General features: G+C 41.7%; 1 protein-coding gene across 7 annotated transcripts in view; it reads right to left on the bottom strand.

Moving 5' to 3' along the window:
* The window catches only part of LOC108233805 (doublecortin domain-containing protein 2), a 192,196-nt gene that overhangs the window by 152,170 nt on the left and 12,141 nt on the right, over window positions 1–27,885 (bottom strand). The window contains exons 10-13 of one of the 7 annotated variants that reach the window (XM_037977625.1): window positions 26,480–26,549; window positions 24,433–24,486; window positions 23,580–23,721; window positions 23,315–23,455 (exon numbers count right to left, since the gene is read on the bottom strand). The exons of 5 other annotated variants lie outside the window; for them this stretch is intronic. In XM_037977625.1, the coding sequence (XP_037833553.1) occupies window positions 24,470–24,486; window positions 26,480–26,549 (87 nt within the window). In that variant the 3' untranslated portion in view covers window positions 23,315–23,455; window positions 23,580–23,721; window positions 24,433–24,469. Of the gene's footprint in view, window positions 1–23,314; window positions 23,456–23,579; window positions 23,722–24,432; window positions 24,487–26,479; window positions 26,550–27,885 lie in introns of those variants that run through there. One more of the 7 variants, XM_037977626.1, reaches the window with a different exon arrangement.

Below are 27,885 nucleotides of genomic sequence, written 5' to 3'. Positions count from 1 at the left end.
GCAGCAAAGGAGCTTTTTTAATTTACTTTTATTAATATGCTGACATAAAATCATGCATGTTTAACAAGAGGGCTGTAAAATGATGATTCATATTTGCTTTTAAGATAAAGTATTAATCTCCGGTATCCTTCCGCCTTTTTTCTCATCCGCCTCACTCAGTAAGGGTCCTAACAGATTGACCTCCATTGGAATAAAATGAATTATGTTGATATTCATTTTATTTGCTACAGAAAAATCTGCAACGGTGGTAAAATGTTTACTCGTATGTCAGCATTTCCTTTTATTGGCACACAGTTAAATGTTGTGTTTTTCTTTCTTTCTTTTTAACTCCGGAAGGACTTCTTATTACTCATAATATCCAGTTAACCAGTGATAAAATTAATTTCACTTCAGCAATATCAGGCAGATAATCAACATGCAATCTGCTTAAGTGCACAAAACTATCATTTTTGTTAGCGCTGCATGAATGCTGGAGAAATATTGCATGCCAGAGTGTATTAACACATGGAGGATGGCTTGTCTTCAAATCAGACCTGAGAGAGACTTGTCACCACTGTCTCCTGTAATCCGTTTAAAACTATTTATGTCCGTTCAGATTGAACATGTGGCGTGGAATGACTGATGCGAGTCTTGTAATTCAGTCATAACAGTCCGTACCCTAAAGGGGACGTCGATGGATGTTCAGTCCGTGATTACGCTGCATGAATAGTGATCCATTCACCCCTCACCTTTAAAAGCCCCGGTGGCAAGCGCCATCCTGATGCAACTCCTCTATCAAGCCCTAACCATCGTTCAGAGAAAACAATAAAGATCCATTGTGGACAAGTGGGTATGTGTGTGCGCTAAGCCAGCGACTGTGTAAGGATGATCTCACTGACCCACATGGTGAAGGAGAAAGAAAAAGAGAGCGCTCGAGGTGATGACTCCTCCACTCACTTAGGGAACTTTGACTTATGAGGTACACTGCATTTAGCCAAGCTAATGCAAGTGAGGGTGGTGCCATTAACCTCAGGAAGGAAGGCAGGCCCAGGCACTATGATGCATTCAGATTGGCAAGGGACAATATTTCAAGATGACAGGCATTACCAATGAATAATTAAGTGTTTAATATAATGATCTTGAGAGGGAAAAAGAGAGAGTAAAAATGAAAGAAATAAAGAGGAAGGAGAAAATGGTAATTCCACAATTCATTGCCCTTAAAACCTATCTGGCATTATTACCCAGCAGCATTGCATGGGGGAGAGCGCCTTTGTTGAAACAAATAGGTTTTTGATGGCTGCGCCAGAGTAGTAACGGTTATTAGGTTTGAGAACTCTTTCATGATGGAAGTGGTATCCTGCCGAGCGGAGATCATGAAATTTTAAGTGGGGAATTTACAGCAGAAAAGACTGCGGGACAGTGAGGCCGTCTGGGCCACGCCTGGGGACACGTGTGTTTTGGGGAGGCACAAATGTCACCTCAAATAAATAGTTAACAAAGCGGAGACAGTTGCGCTCGTTGGAACGGCAGCCTGGCTCGCGTCTGTATTTTGTTTTACTGAGAGACTTTGGGTTTTAAAATGAAGTGGTGAGTCAGACGGGAGAGATGAAAACCATCTATTGTAGAGCTGATCTGTACTCAAACAAAACCACGTCAATTAGCAAAGCCTGGGAGGGAGGCTTTGTAGCCAGATTCCAATAACAGAAAAACAAATAAAATGTTGAGTTAAGAGAGAGACACTCGGTCTTCGGATTGCTATCTGGTAACATGTTGATACAGTTTATTTGTTGAATTTACTACACGTCTTTAATGCAAAGTATAAAATTAAACTGTCACAAACAGAAGCCTGAGCTGCAGGAGCAAGTTTTAATGCAAACTATGCTGTTATAATTGTTTCCAACTCACAACAAAGCATCTGTACTTCACACAAACTGTATAAACACAGTTTCACGATTACTAGACTGTCACAAAAGTAAGGTCAACTCTCCCCAACAAGTCAAAAGGCTCAAAACTTGCTTACTAGATGAGCTTTTGAGACTTTGGAGGTGGCTGATTGGTCCTCTTGAGTACTGATTGGACCTTTTTGTTCTGCTCATGGTTTGTCCCACACCTCTGTAGTCCAGCAGTAATGCAGGTCTTTAAAAAAGTAGTGGTTATATGATAAATGTGTGGTGACAGATGGATGCAACAATACATTACACTAGCAGTCAAATGTAAGGCTTAAGTTAGATTTTTCTTTTATGCGCATGGTGGAAAAATACTTCATGTTTTCACAAGGATCTTAACTAACATGTTCTGATGTCTCATTAGGTGCTCTTCCACTGTGCCGCTTGGAAAATATACAATGATTTCAATGAAATATTGCTAATATTAGTCTTAATCTGCAACAAGTGTTCCATTTTCATCTGTATCTGTTCTAAATTGCTTGGAATCAGCTTAACTGTATAATTGTCGATTGTTTTTAGGACTTTTAAAGAGCACTATGTTTGTGAGTGCATAACGAAAACATAATACCAGGTGGCTAATTTTCTCAATCAATGTTGTCCTCTAGAATTGAGCCAAGGACTCCACTCATATTATCACCATTTCACAGTCAACCCACGTCTTTCGAATACATCCTTGCGTGTCTTCGAGTGCCCAGCAGAGAGCCAATTTCTCTCTTCACACCGGTGACCTTTGGCATCTATATATGTGTAGTGCTTGTTGCCTGTATGACAGATTCCCATGCATATTCATATCTGCATATGGCCCAGCAGAATGAAGTCTGTCTACTTGCTGCAGACTTTGAGGCAGTTCATTACTGGGTGTTCTCAGTTGGGTCCAGTCGAACCCCAAGGATTTGTCTCTACATGTGTGTGTTTGTGAAGGCCTGATGGTGTTGGAATAATTTTTAGTCGTTTAAGCGTATGCGTGGGAGGAGGATGTATCAGCCTGAGTTTTGTTGTGGGTTGCAGGGAAGGAGTAGCGTGCTGAAAAGCAGAACCGCGTGTGTATTTATGCGTCTGTCGCAGAAAGGGTGGCGGCAATGGGATGCGTGCCCGTAAATATTGGGCGGCGCGTATCTTGCATTTGTGCATGTAATTGTGTCTTTGAGTGTTGTGTGGGAGTGTGTTTGTGTGTGTTGTGGCACACACTCACAGGCTTCTCTTGTTTGTGAGGTGAGAAGAGAGAAAAGTCCCTCAGCATGCCTCCACCTCCTCTTGCTCCATCTGCCCATTTTGCTCGGTTCTCCATAAATTAAAAACGCTCTACATCTGCTTTGGGGTACATTGTTAGTTGTGTGCATTTGGTGGTTCCTCTGTTTATGAAAATTTAAACACTTTTCTGCATTTGATTATCCCCCCATTCCTGAGAGCCCCTCTCCGACAAACATGACAGAGGCCAGTGTTTCACCCTGACGTGTTGAGAAGACCAGCACTTCCACCTACAAGAGAAAAAAAACAAAACTATCTCAAAGTACATAAAAAAAAAAAACGAATTAGCATCTGTTCACAGCAACAGTGAGCACATGTGTGAAGCCTGGACATGCCACTAAGCAAGGGTATGACGATCTGCTTTCACAGCAGAAATCAACCGAAACAAAACGCAATTTGATAAGCAATGACAACAAAATCAAATATGTTCTTATCTGTGGTTTCATGTGCATGTTTGAAAGCAAGAGAGGAAAAGGGAGGACAAATATTGACACTGGATAGCATATAAAACGTGAATCATTCTCAAAGCAAAGCATTCTCTTTAGGTGCTCAATATACTCTTTTCATGTTCTGCAAAGTGTCCAAATATGCACTTACTTTTATCCTTAAATAGATATAAACCTGTAAATTTTAGCTTGTCCGAGCATTTATATGGTGTGTATCTGCAGGTAAATGGACATTTAAAGGGACACTGCTGCTAATTAGAACAAAGGGGACCACAGGATGCCCCTCAGAGCCACCAGCCTTGACTGGAATAATGAGTCTAATCAGAGGTTGTGGTCACAACGTTGCCCTATACAGAACGCCCAGGCCACTAGGGAGGACCTGTGTTTGTCTTTGACATTAACATGCAGGGCTTCGGGGCAGTCATATTTGGCCATGGTTTGGTAACCATGAGCCTTGTAGCAGAACAGGTGTTGCGGGCCGACGAGGCCATCAATCTCTCACCGGCCTGTCTCTGTAGGATTCAGGGTTAATTATCATCAAATAAGTCATTAAGGAGAAAGATAGAAGCACAGAGTGCGAGGGGATGCTCACCTTGGCAAGACGGGTATGGCTGGGTGGCTGAGTTAGGTTAAGTTGTCTTTTGTTTGTGTTGCTACGGTAACTCATTTCTCAAGACGGTTTTGTTCAGGTGCCAGTTTTGTAGCACCTACAAACTATTTTCAGACCAGCAGGTCTCTAAACTGGATTAAAACCTAATGGTTTTGTCACTTTTCAACACGTGCAAAACCTACAGTTTAACACTATTATTTAACAAAGAAACCTGAAACTTCCATCAAGAAAATGGTGCAAAGGCCTCTGGTACACCTCAGATGCTTAGAACACTTTTGTCCTATGCTGCATAATCTATAAACTAATTTTACTACTATACATGTGACATCAAGTGAAGCCCACACTCAGGTAAAAACTAATGACTGTAACCATCAAAGGTGGGAGTCTATGTTAGAATTATATAGATTGATATCTATATAAAACACCCTCATAAAGCATACTTTTTACTGCAGTGCACTTTTGGTCTTACTGGTGTTCATCTCAGTATGAAATATTTCATAATGCATAAATGGAAAATGTCTTTAGGGTTCCTTTTCGTCCTCTTAACATATTAATTGGCACTACAGCGAATGTCAGGTCGTACAGTAAATTGTATCCAGTGAAGTCAGCGACACCTGACCTATTGAAAATTTTACAGTGTGCTTATACCTTCATTTATCTACTCAATGTTTTCATGAATATTTAATTCTGACAATTAAACCCCGGCTGACCTGAGGGATGGAGCATAAACTGGCGCCGTCAAAAGCGAGGCACAACACGAATGCGCTCACACAATCACGCCAATCAAACGGAATCCCAAAAAGGCAATCGCTCACACTGCCAGCACACACACACACAAAAAAAAAAAACTGTCAAAGCGTCACACAGTCACTGTCACTTCACCACTGTTTGACAGGCATATCACATATGTGTCATGTTTTTAAGGGCATCAACAGAGGTAGGTTTGTCTTTAGTGTATGTAAATGTTTGGTCGGGGTCAAAGTTCAAGCGTGTCAGTGGCTAACTTCACATTGGTTTGGTAATGTGGAGCAGAATGTGCATGAAGGTGATGACATTAAAAGTGATTATTAAACTCTGCGTGTTACATTAATGAAACAAATTGTGTGTTACAACTTAATATAATGAATGCTGTGTTAAAAGAAGATCAGGTATTGTCTTTAATTTTTAAGCCATGGGTCACATGACTGTGGGAAGTGGGATGATAATTATGGCAAATCTGGGAGATTAACTCAAGATTCAGTCTGATATTCCCCCCAATTAGATTTGTTTATTCAGACCTTAAATAAAGCTGAAAGAAGGGTCGTAATCAGTCTTACCAACAACTCTGAACTTTATCTGGTCATCTCTGGTACGGACACAGAATCCAACACGCCGCTGACGCTCCTCAAACGTGCTTTAGACACTTCGACACGATCCAGGTGGTCAGAGACATATTTTCAGACGAATGCTAATGGAGCTCCACATCTGTTGGAGGTATAAACAGATTGCTAACAAACTTGCCACACCAAGTTTTGAAGTGACGATGTGTCAGAGCTTTAAAGCAACTACAATACTCTGAGTTCGCTTTCTCACAAGTGGAAACTGAAACAAGCATACCCCAATACCTATAATTTACCAACTACCTTATGATCGCACTCTCATAATTCCTGAGACATCTACCTATATACAGCCTAATAGGATCACACTGTGATATGATCAGTCTGGTTTAGGATCAATATTCTTTTCGGTACCATCTATGCTGTGATTCTATTTACATCTCCTGCCTTGTATGAGCGAACCTCTCCCCTTAATATGAGTTATAGACCAAGCTCGGATTTAATAATGTAAATACAGCAGTAATTCTGTTTATATTAAGCCATCTTACTGCTTCCTTACTTTCCGATCCAACATAAGCCACAGTGTCTATAGGTCCGATTATTTTTTCATGTGGTATAAAATATAGATGAACCTATGCTTTTTCCACACCCCTAATCACTTTATAATATTTTTATCACTGCAGCCATGGAGCGGGATTGACGTCCCGTTGTAATCATATTGTCATATCCTCAGGCTACACCTTCCATCCTGCACAGCAGAAGAAAATGGCATTAAATGAAAGCCTACGTACACCGTGTTAAATATATGTAAAAGTAGTCCGCTTATTCCTGCCTCAGCAGTGCCCTATGTTAAAATTTAAACCCATCAATCAAAAATAATTTAGGCGAAAACGGATTTAAATAAAATAGGTTGCTCCAACTTCTCGTCGCTAAAAAAAGAAAACTCTTTCCAAACTTTATTAGTCTGAACGATTCTACCTAAACATGAACTCTATTACTTCAAAGCATCTCAAGCATGCATTCATGATGCAACGGTTCAGCTCCAAAAAAAAAAAAAAAAAATCCTTCCAAAATTGTTTTGCACGTCTTCGTAGCCATTTTTTGATACTTTTCAGGCCCACATCCATGTTTCCATTTGTGAAAAATGTCTGGTTAGGGAGCTATCATTACAGCAATCACTCTCGCTGTTGGATCATTTCTTCTCAAACACACATCTTATCCGAGGACCTGTAGACGGTCCCGGGGTCGGCATTTCCCCATACACTATTATCCTGCGCTAACTGTGAATCTCCACAGGAAATCTGCATCTAGCTGTGCTGTGTGTTTGCAGTGGGAATAGAAATCAGACACCTTATGGAGGAGAGTTTCCTTTTTTTCCTTTTTTTTTCTTTTCCAGCTTCATGCAGTCATGCACCCATGCATATCACGGCAACAGATTGAAAATGTCTCATTGTAGATTAAACGGAAGTTACATTGTAAAGCAGGAAATGTAATACCACTGCCAGACTTCTGAGATGAGACTAAAACCTCATCTACACCACTTTACATACTTTTAAAAACAGATTTTCTGCTGTGTTTACGCCTCCTTTCCACAGGCAAACAGTGTTTTGGGTAAGAAAAATGAAAAATAAATTAATTTAAAAAACAAAAAAACACTTTATAATATGGAGACTTTAAGAAACCGGTGGTTTTGTGTGGACAGCAGATATGGAGCTTTTTTAGAAACAATGACGTAGCAGCCTTTTTAACGCGTGCCCACTATCACGTTCTCTGTATTTTCTTATGTTATATTGTATATTATCGCCACCTAGTGGTGCGACTCAGGTATTTCACTATTTTAGTCAGAACGTGCACACGAAGACACAAATGTCAGTTTAAAAAATTGATGTCCAGAGTAGTGTAGCCAAGACCTTTTATCTAAAATCTAGGACAGATCTGTTAAAAGGGGGTTCTGTGGAAAGGTTCTGCACAATAAATATCTTACCTGTCGTGCATGGCTCTTTGAACAACCAGCCTGAAATAAACAGAAGTAGAAAATGTCTGCCAGAACATGTAACCCAAAACTCAAGGTACTGATTTATTTTTATTTTATTTTTTTAAGAATGGAGTTGTTTTAAGTTGGCAGTGATCCACTGATAAGCTATTAATCTGTCAATCCAGTCAGAATTAGACTATTTCATAACCTTTTCCACAGAACCTCACTTCAAAACATCCAAACTATTGTTTTAAATAGAATAACCACAACAGTGGTGCATTTTAAAATTTCTATTTTAGTTTTTGGCGTTCTGTCAGGGACCTAAAAAAGCTGTTCTCCTAATGCTGTAGCATGTTCAGTTCAGCTCAAGTAAAGATCACAAACGAGAAATATAAGAAAATGAAGCAGCCCCACCTAGCCACGTTCCTCTTTATTATCAGTCTTCTTTTAAGTTAAAAGCGTCTGTCTAAGTGTGAGGAGTTACAAGCGGTTTTGATGGGTCTGTCTTTTGAATGCCCCCGGAGAATTGCTTGAAATGTGTGACTACTGAAGAAAATAACAGCAATTGCGAATGCCATATTGACAGCACTCTTTGCTCCGGTATTTTCACTGTCAGATTGGGATCAGCTGTAGAGCTCAAGGTAGGAGCGATGAAGGTCGAAGAGAAGAAGAAAAAAAATAAAAAACCTTAAACTAAAAACACCAATAATTTTAATGGAAAGCCTTCAGAGAAATAAGTCAACTGAACACTCTGTATTTCAACTTTAAGGCATCAGGTTGGCCAAAAAAAACAAAAAAACCTCCAATTAAATGCACATTGTTGATATTGATATTGTAAATTTTGTTACTCCAGCATTTCTTACACTACATACAAGATCTCGCTGCGCATAAGTTCAGTATGTCTGCAACATCATTATTTGTTCTGCGCCCATAGTGCTGTGTTATACTTGGTCAGACTCCACTTTAGGTTGTTCATTACAGCGAATATTCAATTGTAACACTAGCGGGACAACACGCCCACACACTCGGGATTATAACTCCAATCATGTGTAGGAGGACACCATCCACCTATGCACGTATAATTGGCTGGTGTGCCCATGTTGAGCAGGTGCTGATAGCATCCCACACGCGCCGCGTTTCACGAGAGAGTGTGGCTCACCCTGCGCCGCCCCCCTCCCCGAGCCCGAGAGAGGCGAAGAGGGCAAGTAAATGGAAAAGTCTGCTCGAGATGTCCTTTGAGTTATTCCTCCCTGTTGTGTTTGAGGCTTTTTCCGCGGGCCTCGCTGGAGAACACCCTCTCCTTGCCCCTTCTATTTACAAAAAGCATGATTAAAATTCACCACATATTCCTAAGCAGAGCAGGAGAGAAGGGTTGCTATATCCAGATGGATGCCCCTCAAATCTGCCTTCAATTAGTCTCCACTAACTTCCATCTTGCAGCTGAATTCTGATTAGCTGATCTGGCTATTTACTCAGCCTGGCTGAAGAGCACTTGCCCCCCCTCCCCTCCCTCCTGAGTGCAACATAGCTGCTTTTGAGCATTGTGAACCTTTGATCACTGCCCCGCTTATTAACGATAAAAGCCAATACCTTTAAATTTAGTATTCCCTCATTTCCGTGTCCATGGAGCTTTCTTCTTTTCTTGTACCAAAGATCACAGTGTAGTCAAATGGGAGGACAAAAAGTGATGTATAAAAGGTTTATAATAACACCTTTTAGCCAAAAGATCTCCCCACAAACCTGCAACCTGCCCTCTGTCTCTGTAACTAGCTGCTTCCCTCTTGTGGCCAACCAGGACACGGTTGCTTGAAAAGAAGCACCGAGGGCAACATTTTTGCTCCTGTTCACATTTTTTTTTTAAACGAAAGCACAAGATTAGAAATCCTCGTCTTCTTGTGCTTCTGTGTGCGTAACACAGCAACACACTGACATTCACCCTCGGTGGGAATTTGCGTGCTTTCCACTCCCACCTCCTCACTACAGAAATCTGCAGGGGAGCTAAACTCCGCACATTAACATATAGAGTTTTTATTTAAATCTCATTCCCTTTTCAATCTATTAAGGAGAGCAACAGGTTGTGGCGACAGGGTTTGCACAAGGCACTGACTGAGCTCCAATTTGATAATGTTATCTGATTGTGAGGTAAACAGCACCGTGATGGATAAGATCTCATTAAAACAGAAATGTGAGAGTTTAATTTTCTGCACATGCTCCAGCTTTATTAATGGCAGGAGATCCTAAATTGGAATACAAGCAGTGCTGCCTTTGCTGCACATCCTGCTTGACACAAACAAGGCCAGTGAGCCAACTCAAAGGGATTACATTTTGCACAATTCACTTTCAATTTGGCTTTGGCATCAACACTGCATCTCACCGAGCAGAGCTTTTTTAACAAGTTTGAATGCAAAAACAATGAAGTGTTAGGCTATTTAATTCATCCATGTTGTTGTCGTCTCCTCCTGATGTCTTGAAATAGCTGCCAGAGTCTCGTGGGACCAGCTGGTGTAGAAACAGCAGACTCGTTGTAAGTCATGAACAGAACTACAGTAGAAGACAGCGACTATCACACTCTGACACCTCCGGTTCAGAGAATGAGAAGAGTGCGAGTGTGGGTGGGGAGGGGAAACAAACTTCAATAATAAACCTGTCAACACTCCAATCTGAATACCCAGAAGTCCCAACTGTCTCACCTCTCCTCCTCTGGTGATAGTTATCATCATGGATACTCCTGAGAGGCAGCACCTCACACAAACACGCCGCTCCTCATCTCTTTGTCCCCGTTTGTCCCATTATATCCTTAACACAGTCTAAAATACCTCCAGGCTTCTTCAGGAAGGGACTGGTTGGAAGTTAAAGGCTTAAAAGGTGCGATGTGCCTGTGCATAAGTGTGCGCTATCAGCGGCTTCATTAACCAGTAAGGGCTATTGCCCGAGCCTGTTGAAACAGCCTTGTGTTTGTTTCTCTCGCTCCAAACCTCGGTCGAGGTTTGATAGCGGAAGGCTTCAGCTGTGACACCTGCAGGCCTCTGGGAACTGGAGCATCGTGCCACATACTGGGAAAAGAGAAAGCATGAGAGCCACAAGAGACCTCCCCTCCCCTGAACCTGATCATTATCATGCTAAATTTATATTGATTGCTGTATCTTAACAGCTAAACTGTGAGCTATTCCCTTGACACTGTCCTACTTTTAGTTCTGTGGTAGTGGGCTGCTGGCAATCCAGAGAGACAAAATAAACACGGGTACTGTTTGGCAACAGCGACAACACTACGCTGATTGCACAGTGCTGGCGCGCATCTATTTGAACCCGATCAGGCCTCGCAGTGATGATTTCTGGTGATGAGCTGCGCCGCGCTCAGATTTCACAAAACATTTTGCCCCGATTCACATTTGGAGCCGTCCGGAGGGAGCGGGCATTGATGGCTGGCACTTCCCTGCCTTTTCTCAGCTGGGTAAATTTGTGTGTTTGCAATGCCTCTCCTCCTGCAGGCACCTTTCATCACACATATGCATATGTGCTTGCCCTTGACATTATCATCAGCAGATTTGTGCAAGAGGCCCCGAGGTAAGATTGAAATACTGCTGAGGCTTTTGAGAGTGGCCTGCTTTAAAGAGGCTGTCTGTGGGCTAAAATAAAACACACCCAGAGAGACTGAGGCAGACGAAGAGAAAAAGCTCAGTAACTGAACCTAGCAGAGCGCCCCTCAGGGGACAGCAGTAATTAAACAGTGATTAAATTAAGGGGCAATGCGGGCAAAACGCCGGCTGATTGACACGCCGCTGCCTCCTCTCTCTCCTCTCCCTCACTACGGGTTCAGCTCTGTCGTGGAGCATTGCCTTCTATTGACCTCCAATTACTCACCCACTCTAAATTCTTCAAGGTCCAATTTTCCAAAACTATTTTCTTAACTGTGTCGAGAGCATGGATCACTGCACATTTGTCTCTGCAAAAGGCTGAGCTGCTTGACTGGAGCGCAGAAGTTAAGAAAAGAAAGGGAAAAAACAAGAGTCTTTGTGCCTCTAATGCCATCAATGTTTACTACAGATGGATTCACAAACTGCACCGCTCTAACAGTTGCGCCCAGAGTACTATCCGTCTTCACTGCAGATGGACTTGCAGAAGTACAATCAGAAGAAGCTGAAAGTGATTTAGAAAACGTACTCATGCAGAATCCAAAGCGAGTTCGCCTTCTCGAGCCTGCAGTTGGGCAGCTTCAGAAGTGCCTCATCAAACGCTCTCCTACAGGGGGGTGGTGGAAAACAATAAATTACCTTTGGCGACTCCTTAAACCCAAAGCAAATAGACAGACAGAAAAGCTGAGCAACAGCAATAAAACCGGCTTTAACAAAACAATCGGACAAAAACCGAGACACTGAAATTGCCTTCCTCCAATTCTCAAATTCTCCACACGTTGCTGGCTTGCCACACTGCCTCGGGTCTTCAGGCCCTTGTATAGATTTTTATAAACCAGGACTTGAGGTAATAAACATAGTACTGAGGGTCCTTAAATAATCTGTTAAGTCTTCTGATAGCGAAGATGGTCCGCTTGGTCTGCAATACGAATTCAAATAGCTGCATGGAGATGGATTACGAGGCAGACAAAGAACAGGGACCCACTTTGAAGATGACTGGTATTGATTAAGTGCTCAATGAGAGCGCGCCTATGAAAGGCCAGCCGCCACACAGCTCATGAAAGAATCATACAGCTCATACACAAGGTCCTCAGCAAACATACAGGCGTGAACACACCAATGGTTGTTCGAGCAAACAACTCGCTTGGTTTTCTGTGGATTTCCAGAACCTTTTAGTGCCTTTATATCTGGTTAACTATTAAAAGAAACAGATGTCAACAAGTCGATAAGCGTGTTTATGTGGAAGTGGTTTTGCCCATAAAGACAGAAATGGCACGTTATGCCAGAATCCATTCTTCTTTAGTTTGAACACTCAGTTTGACAGTGCGCATTCCTTCACTCCTGACACTCGTACTGGAATGAAAAGAGGAAAGGATGTTCCCAAAGATAACACGTGAATTTAATTTCTCGGCGAAAACAGTGGCGCTGGGAGACTTTGCCCTCCGGAGCATAAATTGTGCAGTCGATTTGCTGGTGTCAGAGTTTGTGATGATGCCGCGCGAAGACAGCCCTAATCGCAGCCGCTCTGGCAGCCTGACCCACCTCATCATCCTTGACATTTAGTGCAGCGTTGTCTCCCCCTCTCTCATCTCCTCTTCACGGTAAACAAATGTTTTAACCCTGATTTGTATCAGTGGAACCGGAGGACACGAAGTGACATCAAGTGCGGAAAAGTTCTGAGAGAGAGAGAGAAAAGCCAGATAAAAAATAGATGGCGAAAGGAGGGAAAGCGTATAAATAGGTAGCGAAAGGTACAGAAGTAGAAAGGCTTCCTAGAAAAAGGTAGAGAGAAAGGGTGAGCAGACCAACAAGGAAAGCAATCCGGCCTGGACCGCCACCACCTAACCAGGGGTATCTGAGACTAATCTCCAAGGAAAGCTGACAGGTCTCTGCAGAAAATGTTCTGATGGAAACGAGGCAATAAATGCTTCTTAAAGCCATCATAAATATGCAGCTTCCTGCCTAACAGCCACTGCTCAGACCTGGATCCGACCTCATTATCCTTCGTCTGTGCTGGCAGGTTTGCATGCCAAGCTACAGGCAGGATCACTAAAAATGCCTTTAACGCAGGCCTCTGAGGGATATGTAGCTCATCAAACCAGAGCACTCTTTTAAAAACATATGGCAAGTTGTGTTGGGGAGAGAGAGAGAGAGAGAAAAAATTACACTTCACTTGTGAGGCTTGGTTACATTTGCACTCAGACAAACTGTAATTGTTCATTGAGCAGTAAGACTTTCAGAGTGGAAACCAAAACATTAAGTATGTATGATCTCGTTTCTTTTCTTTTTTTTTTTTTCTTCTTTCCATTATGTATGGAACTCTGTGCGGCTTAAAGGTGGATCATATGAATAATCAAACAGTACAGAAGCATTTTTGGTTACATCAAATATGTCAGAAATGAGCCTTGCACAGACACATCCAAGTGAGCAAAAAGCTCATTTGACTTGATTATCTCTTGACATTTCACCCCTGTGAGTGAAGGCGGCAATAGATAAGGCAATCATATATAGATATATAGATAGATACACTATATAGATATAGTGTAAATAAATAAATATGCTCATTTATCCTGGCTCGGATAAAGACATGAGGCCAAATAAATGCATGAATGGATGCCTCTCAGCAGCCAGGAGCCTTCGAGTTTCTCCCGCCTGCCTGTCTGGAGAGGCTGACACTACAGAAACGTGCCCTTCATTATCACTCAGTAATGCTCATCACAGCGGCCGTGGCTTTTCTCCATAAAAACCCCCAAGTCTCACTCACAATGAGAAACAGAGGAGATAAGGTGCAGGAGACCATTTCTTTTGACATTCACAATGGCGGACTCATCAGTCATGCTGTCAAAGGCACTGGTCCTGGCTAGTTTGGGATTTATGAGAAATAATGATGGGGCAAAAACAGCCGGTAAGGGCTTTGTTTTTACCTTTGGTTTGAGAGTGTTGTGTACTGAGGCACGCTCTGCATAAAGCCAATTTCTTTTGCCAGTGACCCTTGCAATGATTCCACATCCGACAGCACTGACATTTTTTGCCTGAAATGATAAAGCAGAATAGTGGTAATATGTGTTTTATTTCTTTTAAAAAGCAAACAACAACAACAACAAAAAAGCTACTTCAGGATAGTTTGAATTTTTCCAAACCAGGGTTCTATGGAATAACGCACCAGTTTCCATAAGTGAAAATAGGATGAAACTGTAATAGCATTTGTTGAACGTTATTAAATTCTCCTGGAACTTGTGACAGACAGTGACAGATGGTCCCACTGCAAGTCATTCAGTAAACATCCTGGGACACAATATCATTAATCCAGGAGCTGCTACTGTATGCCAAAGCACCTCGAGGTCTGTAAAATTAATTTAAACAATTAATTTCAAAGTCATTTGGATCTAAATATTCTTGCAAGTCGTTGAGTCATATAGAACACATAACTGTGCAACAATAGATGAGAACTTAAAAAAAAAAATCCCTACAGACCCCACTGCAGGGATGTCCTCAAGCACCAAATTATTAGGCAATTTCAGATGATCAAGTTTATTAATTACTTTTCTTAATAGATCTTGAGAGAGCCAGGATATAGCCTAACTACCTAAAGGCTACAAAAGAAATACTTGACACACATTTTTATTCAAATATTTTTCAATAAGTTAGATGAACTCTGTGCCGCAAAACTTTAACTGCACAGTTTGGGACCCTGCAAAAAATAAAAAAATAAAATAAAATGTTAAAAGTGCAACACTGCTCATAAGCAAAGTGTTGTGAAATTGCTGGCCAAGTAAGGTCGGGGGCATTTCTGATTCGAGTGTCAGAATGAGACCTCTTAAAGCTCAAGGGTGCTTGGATCTGTGTGGAAATTAAGCCGTGAGATTGTAGCTGAGGGGACGGTGGATTGACAGCGACATTAGCCCCGCGGCACCTCTGCTGTATCACATCGTGGCTCCGTAAAATAAGGAGCATAAAAAAAAAAAAGATGGACGGGAATAGCAAATTAAAACTCTTTAATAGGAGCGAGGGACATAGCCAGGTTGGCTCGGACCGTATAGGACGGCACAAGTGCGGGGAAACGAAGGGTGGCATTTTTTAGTGGCAGAAAATGAAGAGGCTCTGAAGTGTTTTGGTTAATGAGCCTACTCCAACCAACTTCATATAGAAGGCACTGTCATATTTATATCAATTTGGGATTAGCTTCTTCACGGTGCTTCATGTCCTCTTCTTGATTCAAGTTCGCAGGTCATGTTTCATTTCGTGGTTAACTTGAATACATTTAATAAATTCGCTCCATTGTTAACATAAGAGTTACTCAGTGACAAAACACTCAAAGCTACTCCACTGAGAGAACTCCGAGCAGATCTGGCTCTAGTAGCTTTGTTGATGGGTTTTGGTTTTTTTTTTACCACAAGCTGTCCCCCCCCTCTTTCAGGTTCAGTGACACCACACTGCTGTGCCACACAGACTAACCTTAATGTAGACAAAACCAAGTCAGCAAATCTTTGAACAGGCAACATGCGTGCACGCACACACCCCCAACAGCAGCAGGAGCAGGGCATTTTTCAATGCATTTAGATGAGACCTTTAACAAAGGTCCCTAATGCAGATATCAATGAACCAAGGGACTGGGCTATCGGAGCGAAATTGGCTGACGGAGGGATGTCACCCCGGCGCATGAAAAATGATGGATCCCATTTGTAAACTTTGCTCGCCACCTCAACCCCCACGAAAAAAACATGCGCACGCACGTTCCTTTTCGCCGTCGTCACCTTCTCAGCCGCTGGATATTGGACGAGGAAGCAAACCTTCACAGTCGCCGGCAAATAACAAGTGGTCTGGTGGAATTGCCATTTTTACCAGCCTTTTCCTCTGACTGTCAGGGATCCCATTCAGGACCTGTGAGATTTCAGTGATGACAGGACAGATTAACATCATGGACTCCACCCCGCCACCCCCCCAAACCCCCATCTTCTTTTTATTTTTCACTCTCCTCTCCAAGGAGATCAACACCATGAACCCCGCGCGTAAACAGCCGGCGCTTTCCAAATATTAGATTCTGTTTGCCGGATCGCACAGTCTACTGTTTCTCCCCACTCGCTTTATCGTTGGGCTTGGTTTAAGAGGTAAAGTCAGCGCCTAAATCCGTGTAATACAGTGACGATGAAACGGCGCATTACAACACGCTCTTTTTGTACCCTGAAATAAAACAGATTTATATACCACATATAAAAACTTCACCCACTTTGAAAGAGTGGGGCTATGGTCTGAATGCAAACACCAGCCCACTAAAAAATACACAGCCATGAGTGACGCAACCATTTAAAAGAGCTTGTGAAAATCATGCTAAGCATATAAAATGCCATAAGCATAATGTGAATATGGAGCATTTCTGAGGAAACAATATAATATTGCTAATTATTCTATACTGAATAGCTCTTAAAAGCAATGTTTTTGAGTCAAATGTACAGAGAGTAATATGGTCAAACAGGAATCTCTGCTGGAAAATAAAAACTTCCCAGTGGAATGTGATGGCCGGCCTAAGTGCTGACATTGTGGTTTCGATGATGGAGTGACTCTGGGTGGAGGGGGGTTGCAGTCTGCCAGTGTTCAAAGCTTTGCCTTGAGGGTAAGGGGTAAATTTGCTAAGTTAATCACATAATGAGGCCAATTAAACATCGGAGAACCCAGGTGAAATGGGAGCTGCCACTGAGATTCCAGCAAATGAGGCCCCTCAGCTCGGGCAGTTCTCCGGACTGACGCTGGACAACCCGGTTTCATCCCCCGCAATCCTCTGCGGAATTCCCTGCAACATTAGATGATGTATCCGATTAGTTCAGAAATCCCAACTGGGACTGACAGAGTTGAAGACAGAACTTAACCTGAACTTTTTTGTTGCTTTTTTTTTTTTTATTTGAATAAAGCATTTTATCCGATGTAAAAAAATGCACATTTATTAAACAAATAAAGAATATTTAGTAGAAAAAACTACCTAAAATGTAAGGATTGTACTCCTGTTTTGTTGCAGATTCCTTAATAAGCATCTTAGAGTTATGTAGGTTTTTGTTCCTGGTACTTTCTGCCACATCCACACTACTATGACTTTAGACTCTATTAACCCTTTCACATCTGGTAAAACAACATACTGAATTGTGGTGGTTTGGAGTTTTTAGGTCTTGCCATAGCCAACAGGAACCAAATCAGGACTTACTGTTGGCCTGTTTAAAGGTCCATCCTTTCCTTTTCAGTCTTTTTTTTGTGTGTTCCAAGTTGTTTTCCCGCTGAAGAACCCGGACCTTCACCTCAAACTGGGTTTTTTAAAACTAAGTGACCCTTATTGCTCTCATGTGGCCTCTCAGTACTCCTTCGATTTTATCACTCTTTATTGCACTCAGTGCCTCCAGTACTAGAAACACTAATGCGACCCCGCAGCATGTTTTCTTGTGAGGACGTCTTCTTCTTACAACCTTTTTTCCTTCCGATTTAAGAAAACTGATGTTAGGAATCTTTAAAAGAGATGTAGTTTTGTTCCTTCTGTGCATAGGAGCTCTCTCTAACATTTTAACTGCTGAGTGATTGCACCTTAACATATGCAGAAGTCAGTCATTGTTCAAACATTCACATCTTCACTTTTCTTGTTTGGATGTTTTCTCTCATATGCTGAAGACTGATTTCTTTGCATTCATAGCTTACAGCATTTAAATGATCCAACTAAAGAAGTGATGAGATTATTACAAACTTAGGATTTCAATCCATGTTTTCATGAAAAGAGCACATCAACAGATTGTTCAAAGATTCAGACATTAACAATATACACCTATTAAAAATTCGTAAGTGTTTCCACTCTTCCAGTTGTTTTGACACTAATATGAAAACACCCAAAACGCTGGATTCATCAGATAATTCCCGACGTTAATCTCCACCTCTCATTCAGAAAGACGCATTTTGGTGTGTAAGCCTGTCGTGGAATCATGGGTAATTATAACTGCTGGCGCGTGCTGCTGATGAGGGTAGCTGTGAGTTCGAGAGCTCTTGGAGGGTCTAGAGTTGGATAAATTACTCCAGCAGCACTTTGACTTCTCTGAGTGATTCCTACATACTGTCACTCAACAAGCAGTCTTCAGATTTCGTAGGACAGATTGCAGAAAAGCAGCAACATTAATGTACTTTGACATCTTCTAACAGAAGAGTGCTAAAAGGTTAATATTCTCCCAACATTTCTTGTTTACGTTCGTCATGTTGTGGCACTTTAACTGGAGAAACATCTTTACCTGTTTTGTGTAGCGAGGGCTCTGTGGGTGTTTGCTGATTTTCAATGCAAAGGCGAGCTAACCAAGGATGGAATATCTGCCTTGCAAGCTGTGGGGCTGGTACAAATGAAAAGCTGCATCACTGTCATGGACACAACGCACAGCAGTACGGACCTGCTGGGAGAGCAGTTCATTAAAACATGAATACATGGAGACATATATGGACACTAATGAAAAAATGTTTCATCACCATCAAGGGTTTATAAAAAGGCCCACCACTCTGCTCACCACGATTAACTAATTTGCTCAGAGTAAGATGGACAAGGGAAATTAACGCGGACACATTTTAGCCGATGATATTGCGATGATTTGTTAATAAAATGCAAAGCGGCGGGCTGGATGTGAGACGGCGACCAAAGCATGGCCGCGATTTAAGACTTAATCCGTCATTATCCCGCCTTTGAAGTGACCTCGCTGTGCATGTACCCACTGTGACCCAGAAGCACGCTCTCAGCTTCTTCATTAACCAGGATGAAACGGAGAAAACCGGGCAAATGACTTTGATGTCCTGCCTTGTACACGCGGATTGGCAGAAACCCACACACGCGTTCACACGCACACGTCCCAGATATTCTTATCGCCGACTACACCGAGGCATGAAAAAACATTGTGGTTTTAATCAATTACAGCTCTCACCTTTGGGGCAGCACATTCATTACATGTGATAGGAGCTGCTAAGGGACAATATTCCAATTGCGTGCTGGGATTGAAATGAAAGAAATTGTATGGTTAGAGGCTAGACAAAGACCGCAATTTCACACAGCTGAACATCCCTGAATGAATTTACATATGTGCGCACATAAGGCTTATACAGCATCTGATTTCACTGATATAATTTATGCATACCTAGTGATTTATCATCCGAAGATCATCGTGTATCGAGCACAGGTTTACCGAAGAGGTCCACACGTGGTGAGATTGAATCATAGGTGGCATAAAGGTTTATTGTGGCGATCAAAACCAATCAGTCAAGCAGGTGCAGGTCACAGTTATGCCAAACGGGGAAGGTCACAAATAAGACCGAATGTCTTGAACGTCTGCAGCAACACGGCCAAAACACAAAGCAAAATGTAATTATTGTATACTGGAAAGAATAAAAAAGAACAGGTGGGTTGTATTATCAGCCAGAAAGTGAAACTGGACAAAGTGGTGTTGCTTCATGGGTCAAAAAGAAAATGGTTTTGTGTTACAGTCAGGTATGGCTGATGCAAGCACGCAGTGAAACGAAGGAAAAACTGTGAATCTAAAACACTAACCGTCAACTTTAAAGGTGCTGCGTGAGGGACATCAGGACATCTATAATAACACAAAGTGAACCACTTATCACCCAGCGCCAAAAGATGAAGGCAGACAATAAGGTTTTTGCTCATGTCTTTCTACTAGCAAGATATCTCATGAACAACTGGACAGATTTCCATGAAACTTTCAGGAAATAATCATTGCATGCATGTCTACAACTGGTTAACTTTTGGAGACAACTCAAATCAAGATGGCCACCACAGCCAACTGACTTTAGAAGACATAAATATGGCTGTAAATCTGTCAATTTTACAGATATTGTGCTAAGATTTGTTATGGTAGTAGCTGGGAGTCATTCACAACATGTACTCTTAGCGTGATAGCTCACAAAATCACATGAAATCGCACATAACGCTATTTTTAGGGTTCGATCAAAACTGCTGCAACTCTGTCATTCTCCAACATAAGATGATCTTAGTTCCTAGCTGTGGCATGAAAGGCAGTGAGTGATATGCATTCCTCCGAGGAATGCTAAGCCTTTAATTTAATACTACACAAAAAATGTCAGATATTTTCATATGATTGTAGTGGTTAGGGTTTAAGATATACACATGAGAAAATCCAGGCCGTGAACACACACAGAGCAAGTCTCAACACCATTAAGACTCCATATTTTTATGTCAAATTGCTCTTTTTTTTAAGATCTCCCTCATAGGAGTAACTGAAACAAGTGTGTCAAATAAAGCTCAGCGCACATCTTTTAATCTTGATACAATATTACACTTTCTGTAACTAAATGTCAACAAAAATGTCTAAAACTTAAGCACATACTCAACGTATAACAAAAACTGTGGTCCTAAAAAGAATGAACCAGCCTGTGTTTGTGTCGTACAGGGTCCTAGGGTTCACTCTCTGACAGAACAGATGAGGATTCATGCAGTTAGCTGCACAAGCCCACATGTTTACTGCACTTTGCAGCACTAGAGTTCTTTCCCCAGGCAATGGCCCCATCAGGCCAGACAAGACGGCTGGGTGTTAAAGTGTGAGCCGGGTACACGGAGTAACAACACGGCCATCTGCCCTGGGAATGCACACATCCATCTTACTGAGAACCGCCAGTCTGGGAACTGATAAAGAGCAGGGAGGAGAGGAACAAGAACAGAGGAGGAAGCGGCAAGGAACAAGAACAGAAAGGGACAGATAAATTCCGACACTTAAAGGATGAATGCATAAAGTTAAAGAGGAGATGAGATGCATCTGAAGGAGCTTTAAGGTTTGATGGGTCTACCAACCATTGTAAATAAAAGCAAATAGTCAGTTTACGACGATTCATCACCGTGAATCTCAGGCAAATAAATTTACAGCTAAGCTGTGGGTTTTTTTTTTAAACTAATATTCATCATTCATTAATGCAACAGCAAAACAGAATGCCACTCTCTTTTATTAAGCATGACATCAGCTGGGAAAACAGCAGTAAGTCTCAGCTCCCACCGACATCCCTGCCTCATAACCATCTGGATACGACTCAAAGACACTGCCGTCAGCAATCTGGGGTCAGTGATATCATCTAGCATTCTCCATTTGTTTTTATTTTTAGACTGTTTCCTCATCCCTGTATAATCGGTGTATATGGCCTCACTGATCCAGCAGTCCTTTACTCTCTCTCCCTCTCTCTGACTCCGTATTACGTTATCACACTGAGAGCTTTTAGCAGTGCTTCCAGCCATTAGCTTCAGACAGTGGGTAGCTAGAAGACTGGAGCAGGGAGGGTGGGAAGAGTGGCCTCCTGGTGGCTCTGGATGATGTCAGTCGTGAAAAAAAAAAAAAGGTCTTTTTATAACACCACCTGTCCATCTCGTCAACTAGGAGGCACAATACGGGTCTCCAGGCGTATAGAGCTTCTGTATAAAATGACCTTTAACTGTTTTCATTTCACTCAGAAATACAAATACTCGGGCGCTCGCAATTCAGCCTGTGACTGGAAAGTGCTTCAAGACTTCTACGGCCAGTATGTGTCCTTGAGCAAAGCACTGATTCAAAAGCTGTTAAAGCAGCACAAAGCTGTTCAAAAGCTTATGATGCATGATTGCCAGACTGCTGGGCAGCGACTGAGTTCTGCAGCTAAAGTGTTTTTGGAAATGACTGTTGCACAAGTAGTTCTTGGGTTTTTTCTTGTTTTTTGTTTTGTTTTTTTTTGCTGGGCAAACTTTAAAAAGTAAACCTCGTTATGTGCAGAATATTCATGCACCAGCTAATATAAACTTCAATCTTCACCAATTCATCACAGCTAGAGGACTGGCATATGCCTGTTATTTACAGACAAGTCATTGGAGCCCCTGAATGAAACGGTTTGAAGGCTTTATTTAAAGTGGAATAGCAGGTTTAAAGTAACCTCACACTTTAAATAATCCTTCAAAGAGCTGGTCAAAGTGCTCGCCTTGACGTGTTATTGACAGATGACTAGGCTCCTGGCCTCCACTGGGGACTTCCAAACAAACAGCTAAAAGATACACTGAGGCGATCTTCGCATCAATATAAATCAATTATTTACATATTGGTGCTGGATTGCAAAAAAAAAAAGAAGCAGCTTGACTGCATTTCATAAGTGCTAGACCCACATGCATTTTGAAGGAGGTGAATGGAGGGAGCCCGGCAATTACCCCGCGTTTGATCCCACGCTTGCTCTTAAATGAATTTCGCACTGTCACAGGATGACACAGAACAGCGATTAAATGGGACAATTATTCTTTCCACTCTGCACTGAAGCAATTAGGTTGTTATGGAAGAATACATAAGGTGCCGAAGTTCTGCATCGGGCGTAACACGCAGAGAACTTTGTTTTATTCATACTGTATATTTCTTTAAATGTAAAACCGAGGTCAGCGCCTCAACTTTGTTGCAAACTAAGTTCGCCTGAACTATGCATGCTGTATAATAAGAGGGGAATAATTCTGTGTGGGTGTCTCGGTTGTGCTGGAGAGGAAAATGTGGCAGCAGCACAAGTGCTGTAGTTACACAAGCCGCTGTGCCTAGTGGCTACTTGAGGGAAATCTAGTTTATTATTCCTTGTTTAGTCAACCTCTACGGACTTTTTCCTTGAAGTGTTTCATATGAACTATAAAGTAAAGCTGTATGACACTGTTTAAAATGAGCTTTGCTTTAGTACATACCATCACAGGCTTTCCCTGCCTCATGTTGCATCGAAATATTAAAGCTCTGCCCCAAGGTCAACAGCAACAGACCTCATACTACTACCACAGCACCCTCGCTGCACCACGAGAAGAGGTACTTTTTTGATCCACTCCAATATCATTAGGTTATTAGTTGATTTTACCAGATTTAATCAGCATAGCAATTCCTCTCCATGGAAAGAGGAGTCCCTCTCAAGAGCAGTTAGTCGGTCCACTATGCCTGCTGATTAGACACAAGGCCCCAAAATAATTCATCAGAAAACTGCAAAAAATAATTTATCAAAAGTGCCTCTCCCAAAACCCGCTCAGGACCTTTGCTCCTTAATAATTAAACTCTGCAATTAGGCGTCTTACCATGCGCTCAGTGTGAGGCTCCATGTAATATTCATAACCACACATAATTATGCAATATATTCACCGAAATAAGAGGCCATATATCCAAGGCGGGGGTTGTCAAGAGGCAAGACATTTTTATTTGCTCTATAGCACTGTTTTGTCTCAGAGATGAGCTGCTGGCTTCTGGAGACGAACGAGAACAAGGACGACTGGCCCTTAGCAGCGTTGCGATGTGTTTTGTGACTCTGGGAAGAAGAAGCAGAAAGGGGTTGGAGAAAGCAAATGAGAGAAGAGGCACTGAGTGGTGATGCCCTCGCCATGGGAAGCACTGATATCAAAGTCTATCCACACAACACACCACAGACTTACCTTTGTGGTATCTTGCACTGACCAGTCAACAAAAGATGAAGAAGAAAAGGCATTAAATTAAAATTGAGTTGAGATGGGGTGCTGTCACAAGATGCACTCTATGATGAATTATGCATAGTGCTCCTCTCAGCATGATAAAGAACTGTAAAAAAAAAAAAAAAAAAAAAATCCTGATGTTGCTCGGAGCAAATAAGCAACAGCAGTGCTGTACAGTGGACACACTATGGACAAGGTTGGCTTTCATCTTGAGGCACAGTTCAAAGCTATGGGCTGAACACAGAACAAACTGGCAATCAAAGCTAATGTGTAACTGGGCAGCGGTGCACTTCAGAGCCTGTTGTCTCAAGTGCAGCAGGGATCACACGCAGGCGCCTCTGTCACATCACAACGGTTCATTTTCAACACACAGCCGTTGGTACTTATTATTTTTACTGTGGAAAAAATTAAAAAAAACTTACTGCTTTGGGAACTGTGAACCATTGAAGGCCTCTCGTGATGAATGTATGATAAATGAGAAGGAAAGCACACATTTTCCACTAACTTCACTGTAGCTAACAAAGATAGTCAGTGATGGATATGATTTCGTCTTTGCCTGAATAAAAATCTGTAATATTAGGTGAATAAAATATATTATTTGCAGAACTGGGGTGGACTAAGACGCATGAAAAAAAATTGATTGTAATTACTGTCGTGCATCTCTATAAGAAGGGATTGGACACATTTATAAGAATCAAAATTTTAAATGTGACAATTACATCAAAATATGGCATATTTCCAGACTTGGACTATATATATTTGAAATTACAATTTGAACTGATAAGAAATTTACTGACAGATTGCTTGGAATACATACCTTTTAAAAGCAGACGGGATGACCAAAGTAAACAACTTTATATTTTAATTTTCACTGTAAAAGAAAAAAAAATGTTTACACAGAAACATTTAAGAATCATGCTTTTCATCTCAAGACTTAAACCTGCTTGTAAACAAAACAAGTGTTTCAGTCCGTGACGTGAGCTCTGCAAAACAATGACTTCTTAAAAAATATGACACACTTTTATTGTCAGTATAATACAGATGTGCTTAACATAAATAAGAGTTAAAGTCAAAGAGGCATAAAGGTCGTCACTCAGGACTGCTCTCGGGTCCACGAGGTGATTTATAGCAACTTAATTTGACTGTGAGGAGTAATTTATCTGTGACAGAGCAAGTCGGGGAACTATCTGCATGTCGTGCACGCATGCAGGCAACAATATGCCATAACTGCACACATCTCACATCTACCCAATCAGTCAGGATGCTTTACAACTTCTGTCAGGGGCCTTAACAGTTCTCATAAATTATAAGGCCATTGTATGTGGTGCCAATAACTTTTGAAGGAGAATCTCAGCCAAACTGAACCACTTGTAAGTATGTTTTCTGCTGAAAGAAGCTGAGATAGGATGCTTCTTTAGCAGAGTCGCATTTGAAAAAGCTGGACCAATATTTGGATGGTAAATTTGCCTTCAGAAAAGGTCCGAATTTTTTTCCTCTCAACAGAAAATTTCCTTTCAAGCATAAAAAATGCCCACGATCATAGCATTTTGATGCAAAGTAGGTGGCAGGTTTTATTCTGTTACAGAAAACTTCCATTTTCCTTTCACATCCCACTTCCTTCCTCAACAACTGAGTTTTGAGTGAAATTTTGCATCTCTGTCATCTGCAGATGCACTGTGACAGCTAAAGAACACGAGGCATGAATGATGCAGAATCACTCACAGGCAACAACAATATAAAAAGTGATATGAACAGAAAACTGCGTGTGTGGACCTCAAGTCAGTGAGCAATATTGTGCTATGATTTATTTCAAATGTCCCCTACAGTGCCTATTGATATTTTGCCAGAAAATCATAGCAAGTACCAGAGTGTACAAGGCTATTGTGTGACCTAATATCAATATGAAGATCATTGACACAAACTGCACGTACAGAATGTACACAGCAACAATGTAAATTGGTAAAACAAAACATTTACTACGAACCGCTGTCTGTGAGACCACTCTGTGCACGTGTGTTTTCATGTCTATGCATGTCTGCACTCTTTTGATACCAAGAATAATGTGCGGTGGGAAGGGAGCCTGCTGATAGCACAGGATGCTGCGATTTTCCTGGTGTCACACTGACTGAGTGAACCTCAGATTGAAGGGCAGACAGCGATAACCACCTGCAGGGATTCACATCTCGTTTCCATTTAACCACCTTTGGAATTCTCACAAGGGAAAATCCGGGAAGCTGGAAAACCACCGAATGAGGCCGACAAGCAAAGCTGATGTTTTGTCGGCAATTAGACTGAAATTGCCTGAACCAACTGAAAGGCACAGTCCCTGTAGCAAAGGAAAATGTCAAATTTACATTATTGCTGTGCTCGGAGTTTTAAAACTGTGTTATCCTTTCAGATCTGCTTCTCCTTAGATCAATCTTATAAAACCAAGACTATGCAGTTCTAATAAAAACAATAAATCATGAAGAAAAAAAGGGTGTTTTATAGTAAAAACAAAGATATTTTTCTAAATCTCTGCAAGAGGTTGTTTTAAATTGCAAAAATGGAAAATATAAAGAGTGCAGAAAACTCTCTTGGCAAGACGCACATCGACGTGCAGGTGCCTTTAATACTAGAATAAGTCATTTGAGATTGGGGAGGCAAAAAACAGATGGTCTCCATAAAGCATGGTGCAAAGCTCTCCCAGATGTTGAGAGGTAGTTGGGGATCCCGTGACATGCGATGTGAGGGAGGGTCTGGTAATGCAGGGCGTATTAGTGGTCTCTTTATGGGTGCATTAGGTGCTGCGGAGGGGAACACGGGGCCTGCCACTGAAGCTGCCTGTGAGCTACTACCAGGTTTTTATGCTTTGATGAACCTACCCTTGAAAAACCGGGACATCCGTGACCGTATTCCGGCAAGCCCGTGCAACGCCTCCCTCTCTTTATCCTCCTGGAAAACATAAATCAGTTTCTCATATCATCATCTAGTCATATTCCATGCATATGCAGCTCTAATCAGTAAATCTGTCAGCCTTCCCACCTTTCAGTGATAGATCAGATTCGTAATACTCTCCCATATATGCAGTAAATCTCTGACAAAGCCCATGTTTCTTGAAATTCAAAGACGAGGCTGCATGAAGTGAAGAACTTCACTCGAGAACAGATATTGAGACTGGAATGCCAGTTCAGCCTTGGATGTCTCTGTACTGAAAGCTTCAGTGCACGCCAATGTGTCATCTCTCTTCTTAGCACTAAAACAGAGGCCTAGACAGGAAGTCAGAATAAATTTCCCTGGTTCGTCGTCCCCGCTGAGGACTAACAGAACCTCTCAGTCTGATTAATGACTGTACACAGCCTAATGAACAGTAATTGAATGGTATAATGTAGCAGGTCCTTAAAAGCCCAGAGGAGTCGTCGTCTACCTCCTCAACCTGGTTCTATGGAAAAGCAAGGCGGTGACATTGTCTAGAGTTGATTATGGTTGACCTTGGATGGGAAGACTGAGGCCTTTGTAATGGCTAACCTAAGCTACAGGGAATAGGACCAAGGAAAGCAGATGAAAAACAAATGAAATGGACTTGGATTGGCAAAGAAAAGGAATGGATCAATGCCTTGGTCAATAACGGTTCGATTTCTTTATCACGAAATTCTTAAGGAGAGGAAGACGATTGATCAAACATTCCTCGTTTCATTGGCATTTCTAACAATATTAATTAAGAAAAAGTGCTTTGCTGACTGGTTAATAAATCAGCCAATACTGTTAAATCAAAACAAATGATAGTTGTAAACACAATACTACGGCGGAGAGTACAAATCTACCCTTGTCCACATTTCCACAACGTGGGTGACATCTTCAACACAGACTTAGTTCTCTGTCAGAGAAATCAATCAGCTCTTTAACAGAGTACCCTCTGAAGGCAACCTTCAGAGAGCCCAACAAAAGTCAGTCAGGTGATTATAAGAAAAGCTTTGATAAATGTGCATCAAGCTCGAGACCGTCATTTTTTCTGCTCTCTGTCACCGAGATAGCCGGCTTTAACTCTCAACGGACGTCTTCACTTGGCAGAGATGCTGAATCTCGTTATTCTTTATTTGGCCTGGCCCACACAGGTCAATATCACACGCACACCGGCACGTCACTAAAGCACCGTCTGTAAATGTGTTTAAATTCAACGCAATAAATCATTTAAAGCTTCAGCTGAAAATGTAATCATGTAATTGAATTTGGTCATCAATATCTACTATATATACACGTGCATGCATGCGGATTGCATGGGGTATTTCGA

This window comes from Kryptolebias marmoratus, linkage group LG10 (genome assembly GCF_001649575.2).
Source record: "Kryptolebias marmoratus isolate JLee-2015 linkage group LG10, ASM164957v2, whole genome shotgun sequence".
NCBI lineage: Eukaryota > Metazoa > Chordata > Actinopteri > Cyprinodontiformes > Rivulidae > Kryptolebias > Kryptolebias marmoratus.
Note: the sequence above shows the minus strand (reverse complement) of the source record. Positions and strands in the feature narration are given on the sequence as shown.